The 6395-nt window shown below is 40.0% G+C and overlaps 1 protein-coding gene across 1 annotated transcript in view; it reads right to left on the reverse strand.

The window, feature by feature from the left end:
- Positions 1-6395, reverse strand: part of MAST4 (microtubule associated serine/threonine kinase family member 4) — a 181821-nt gene that overhangs the window by 76782 nt on the left and 98644 nt on the right. Inside the window, exons 6-7 of the mRNA XM_019517765.1 lie at positions 4199-4274; positions 2930-3139 (exon numbers count right to left, since the gene is read on the reverse strand). Of these exons, the coding sequence (XP_019373310.1) occupies positions 2930-3139; positions 4199-4274 (286 nt within the window). The remainder of the gene's footprint in view (positions 1-2929; positions 3140-4198; positions 4275-6395) is intronic.

The following is a 6395-nucleotide window of genomic DNA, read 5'->3' on the forward strand; positions in this document are numbered from 1 at the left end:
CTCTGATTAGGGAGGGGTTCCCCCCATCCCCCTCGCTGCTTCTGACCAGTGAGGGAGCCAGTAGGGAGTTACACAGCGTTTAGTTATACAGCAGGAAGTTACACAGGGAGTAACACAGAATTTAGCACCCAATCAACAAAACAAAAGCCTCTATTAATTAGTTCAAGCACTTCTTAAACAACTTTTTCCAAAGAAGGAATGGAGGAACATTACCTGTTGATTAGCTCCAAAAATCCCTAAGCGGACACTGTCCTGTCTGCTTTACATAGACACCTCTCAGCATTAGCTAGCACACCACAAGCTGGCTATGGTCCGTGCTGTGGGAGATGGAAAGGGGGAAAGCCTGCTTGAACAAGGAGTGGGGCGGGCAAGCATGGGGAAGCCAGGCAGACACTGCTGTCCCTGCAGCCTCCACCAGAGCTCCAGCTAGGGAACAGATGGGTGGGGCCAGCCCTGCTCTGGAGCAGAGAGGCCTGCCTAGTGCTACAAAGTATCTGGGATGCTGGAGGACTCTGGTTAAGTTAAACCAGGAAGAGGTCTAGGACAGACACTGCATAAATCAGTTATGACCCAAATCAGTTAAGTCTGATGCTTCATTCAAACAGGTTGATATCAAACTGGTTTCAGCTATTTCCAAACTGGTTTATGTGCACTGAACATCTGTTCTGTTACAGGTTTAAACCAGTTTCTGGTGACTTACACCAGTTTACTGACCGGTAATGTCTGTCCCTAGCCCAAGGCTTCCCCCCTCCACTTGCCACTCCCTCCTAAGCAGGAATTCCCCCCTCCCCTCTGTCTTGCTGAGGAGGTGTCTGTGTATTAGGTAACAGACCATGTGCTGGCCAGGGTCCCTGCTGAATCAACAGATACAATCAACAGGCAGAATCAACAAGTAGATGGTAATGCCCCTCTGTTTTCTTAATTGGGTGATAAACACTGTTATCAATTCCCTGCTGGGCTAATTAGAGCTCCTGCCAGAGCCCGGCCATGCCCCTTCAGCTCCAAGCTGTGAAAGGAAGAGAGAGCTGCTTTAGCACCCCTGGTCTTCTAGCCTGAGCCACTGCAGACATGTACCTGCATTTCTCGGATGTCTGTCTGGTTATAAAACTGATTTAGCCTAGCCAGGTTACACTACCCTGCAAAGATTGAATCAATTCAGGCTTAGGCTTTTTGAATGTCTGTCCCTAGCATTAATGTTTTGAAAAGAAATAAGTGAAAATGTTTATAAATGAAGTACACTATTTCAGAAAGTATACACATGCTTCTGTTTGTTGATCAGCTGACACATTGTGAAATGAGGTTTGGAAAATAGTTCACAGAAGATTTTTCTACTGCAACAGTGAATTTTAACCCCACAACCTTGGTTATCATATATTCAGTTTACCCCAGAGGCATTTCTTCATACTTTAGTAATATCCGTATCAGAACGTTGTCATTCAAAGTCAAGTAAACACCTCTAAGTAATTATTAAGTAATCTCATGTGCACCGTGCCATTATAAAAATAATACATTTTTAAACAAGTTTGTTACTTAAATTAACTTTTTTCCACATTGTTTTTCACTTCTTTCCCTGAAACCATTGAAAAAATGAAACAACATGCTATTTCTGTATTATTGTTCCCATGTTGGACTAATAAGGAAAACTGAAAAAAGTCTCCAAAAAAACTAGTCCAAAAAAAAAAAAAAATTGGTACAAGCAAAAGTAGAAGAAAAGGAATATTTAAAGTCTTGGAGTTGCTATCAAGCCAACATAGACTTAAACAATCAAACCTTTTACAACCCTCTATTTTTTATTTATTAAATGTTGTGTTTAGGGTAAGACTTAAATCTCAACAAAATCTCAATTGGCATAATTTACTATATCAAATCTACTGGTCTAGTCTAGAGGATGTGGACCAACGGTTCACATGCACAACTGCCACACTATAGATCAAGGGTATGATAAGGTCTTTTGTTTTGAAAAGGAATATTTATGAGTTTGGTGATCTTCATATTGCAGGGCAGGGCCAGCTGACTGGCAACCCACGGTCACATGTGGCCTGCAAGGGTTTATGTTGCAACTGCTAGGCTTTTGCTGGGCTGCTGCTCCCCCTATCACTCTAGCTGAAACACCAGCTGGAGTCTCTGGCCTCCCCATATCTCCTCCAACTTTCACTGCTTGTCCCCACCCAAGGGGGAAGGGCAGTGCAGTGCAGCACTGTGGGGGCAGGGAGCTGAAGGTAAGCCCAGGCCACAAAGGCACACAGTGAAGTATTGTGGGGGCAGGGGAGGCTCCCATGAGACGGGTGGCCCAGGGGGACCTATGACTCACCCTCATGTGACATGTGGGCAGCCAATCCCAATGGTGCAGCATAAGGGACATTTGGTACCCAGCTAATTAGAAGTTAGACAGCCATGTTATAATGAAATTCCTGACTGTTAACAACTTAGGCTTTGCTTTTTTCGTATTTAGCACACTGTTCTCAATGACTTTGTTGAAGGCCCACATTGTTTTACTGCTTGGTTTTAATGGTGTAAGAGATCATTTTAAATATCTAAATAGGTCACCTGCTGCTAATGAAAACTACAAGTTGCCGTCTGCTGTCTCAACACCTGCAAGTAATTAGTATTCAAATATCCTGAAAGGAGTAAATGTTCCCCATTTATTCCCAAACAGACATACTAAGTTGGTCCCTTCATTGCAGGGGACATACACACATTCATGTAAGCAATTTCTAACTTGCAGAGTAGGACATTCTATATATTCTAAACCTTTATAGTCCATTTATCCCAATCCGACATTATAAGGGCCTGTGGTTCCTACAAAAGTCATTACATTAAATAGTGCCAACTTACACTTTGCAATTTATTTGTTGTTCATTGGAAATAAACCTACTGCAAAATTTTTTCCACAAAAGATACTAATATTTGTGTGGTGCATGCCGCATACCTCCTGTAGCAATTTGTCTAATTTCTGCTGTAATTCAAGAAAGTATCGTGATGTGATGAGGCCCTGGTGGGATTTATCCAAGCAATCTCGAGCCAGCTCAATGATCTGATGGTGGGTGAAACTGAGCACTCCATCTGCCAGGGGAAGAACATTATCAGGAGAATGGTTGGTGATAATCTCCTGAAGCCGTTCTTCCATCTGAGCTGTGGCCTATATGTATACATATAAAAAGGTGAATTTAATAAGTATCTTCTGAAAATATGTTATAATCTCAAAACATAATTTTTCTTGCTTTAATACATTTTTATACAGCTTAAAGATTTAATGCAGTGTGAAAATAGGTTGTCATGAAAATGAGCAAACAATAATACTGGTCTGAATCAGCTCTCAAGTAGCAAACACTGAATTTCCTCATATTGGTCAACCAGCATGGACCAGCAACAATCCTGCTATTCTTGTACTCTACACTTATTTAACGAGCACTGCTAGACATGTACTCTATGGATTAAAATTGTGCTATGCACAAAACATGACAAAGATAATATCACAATATTAAATTTGTGGAGGACTCCACATAACTTGCATTCAGTTTTTCTGTGTGGAAGGTTCTTTTTGCAAGTGTAAGATTTTTGGATATAGTTTTTGTTGCTGTCAACAGAAGTGAGATTCTGAAAAGCAACTGAGAACTGGGCTCTACCTCTGCAACCCACGTAAGTATACCATGGGTCTCCGTTATGTTTCCTATCTTTGGGAGAAGCAGAAGCCTTCCCCTTGCTTGGGACCCAAAAAATGAAGCCCCTCCAACTTTGCAGCGATCTTCTCAATAGAAGTAAACAGATACACGAACATTTTGGGAGCAATAAAGAAATGCCACAAAAGAACAGGCATGCGATAAACATATCCCTGGATATTGCATAAGCTTCTGAGTGGAGGAAACCTTTTCTGTTCTACTAACTGAATACATAGTTACAGCAACTGTACAACCCCCTATTGAAAGCTAATGTATCATAGCTTTCCAGAAAATCAGCAGCATATATTACCAGCATGATTCAGTTCAGAACTTGTATTCAGCAGCTTTGCCAAATGAATGTCCAGTTCTCAGCAGGTATTTTTTTATTGTAATTTTATCTTTCTAATAAGAGTTTGGTGATGCTTTATGAAAGCCATTACTGGCTTGGATCATTAGTTCCCATAACAAAAATACCACCTACCTAAAACCTATGTTGCCTACTAGTTTAGATGCTGGGTATCTCAAATATAATTCATTACCTTTGGGAACCTTTCTTTGTAGACATGGTTCATCATAATTATTTCATTGTCACAGCAGGCAGGAGAACGTCCAGGGCTGAAAAAAAAGCAAATTATCCCTTTAAACTTGTCTCAGCAAGAGCTGAAAGTAGGCTTTATATTTCTATACAATCTTTTTGCATCAAAAGACCATGTAGCCTTAATAACAAAGGTATATTTTCTAACCCACTATAAAAGCAATCCCTCTCTAATATACCCTGGCATGCTTATGGCTGACATGAAGCAAATGCTGGGTTTGTCACAAGCAGCAGTGCAATGTCTTTAGTTTACAAACGGCACAGACAGTTTGCTTTGTTCATGATGCTACTTCTAATGGACTAGGGAAGTATATTTTAATCTAAGACAGAAGAAACAAAGCTGTTACTTGTGTGAACAGGCCTAAATGAATGAAGTAGCCTATCAATGGGTGTACTGTGACTACACTAGCCCACACAGGAGCCACAGTGGGAGTGCATATGAAACAGCGATGCAGCAGTGTTTGGCCCAGAAAAACAGCCTGAGAATGGCAAAGATACCTTGTTTAATCCAGGAAAACTGATGACACTGCCACATCACTCCCTCCCCATCAATGATCATCAAATTACTCTAATAAACCAAGTTCTTGCATATTTTACTTAATGTGAATAATCAATGTAAACTGGCTACTTGTAGGAATAAAACAGTAAAAGCCTGAGCACATTAAGTACCAATTTCAAGACACAACTTTTACAGGACGGTAACTTCTTTGCAAATATTTGGCTCTTTGCTGGGAGTGTTTCTGCATATCCCATAAACTAAACTGGAAAATGTTCTGTTTTCTGAATTTGAAATTAAAACATCTGAGAATGAAATTTGTCGTGAGAAGTGAGGACTGGTTTACATTTCTAACCTCCTAAGTAGGAAACACCCGTACCTTATTTCTCAGCAATTGCTACTATATAATGCAAGTAGCACTTAAAATTTGTCACAGCAATGTTTACAGAATTCTAATTGAAGAATTACTGTGAAAGAGCTGAGCTAATATATGATGAACCAAAACCATTAAATATTAAGTGTTTTGTATCTGTAAAGCTGTTTTAATTCTGAAATTACTAAATATTATAACTACATTTTTAACTCTCTACCCCAAAATGTTACAGCTATTGTCCATCTGTCTTTCTACATAGCACTTTGATAGATAGGAACTGAAGCCACAGATAGAATGCGCCTCATATAGACTTCCAGGATACATGAAAGATCAAAAGAACAGAGGCTATTCTGTTTGTAAAAGAGGAGACTGAGGGGGATTTTATAATAGTCTTTAAATACAAAAAGCATTTACCAAGAGGATGGAGATGGACTACCCTTTGTGTACACAGGAGACAGGAAAAGAAATACAGTCTTAAATTGCAACAAAGGAGATTTAGGTTACGTATTAAAAAGAATTTTCTAACTATGAGGATGTTTAAGTCCTGGACCAGAATCCCTAACAAGGTTGTGGAACCTTCATTGTTTACATTTTTAAGTACTTGTTGAAGAAATGGATGGTTGGGATTCGTTTATAAAGTGAATTTCCTACCATATATGTGCACACATGCATTTCAGGATGTGTGTGTATGTGTGTTTTGGGGCGTGTGGGAGGGAGAAATTGTACTAGATGACCATCTAAGATGCCTTTCAGCCCTATTTTTCAATGATTCTACAAAATGGTAGGAGCCTAATCTTAGGGAAGTAAGGCTTCCTACCTAAGGACAGTAAACATTCAGACAAATTTTACTATTTTTTTTTTATAGTATTTTGAACTGGTCTTGAAAATATAGGTCCCAATCCTGTGAACAGATGTCCAAAGGAGCAGAACTAGAGCAGGTTTAATATGATTAGTTCATTATGACATCTCACGTGGCCAGAAGATACTAATTTAGGTAGTGTAAAACGTAAATTACAGTGTTAATGAGTAGGCCTGTGTGAAGAGGCTAGTATTTGGTTCGGATATGGCCATTTCGATGAACAGTGATTTGAATCACTGTCTCGAATTGATTCGGCTGAATCCAATTTGGAAATTCGGCCGCCGCTGACTCAAACAGGCCCCATCCCCTGCCCACTCTCCCAGCCCCGTCAATGGCTGCCCTGCCCAGCCCCAGCCTCCTGGTTCTTTAAAAAAAAGCAAAAAGAAAAAAAAAAAAGCCTGGCATTCACTGGG

This window comes from Gavialis gangeticus, unplaced genomic scaffold (assembly GCF_001723915.1).
Source record: "Gavialis gangeticus isolate Ggan-Ray unplaced genomic scaffold, GavGan_comp1, whole genome shotgun sequence".
NCBI classification, from domain to species: domain Eukaryota; kingdom Metazoa; phylum Chordata; order Crocodylia; family Gavialidae; genus Gavialis; species Gavialis gangeticus.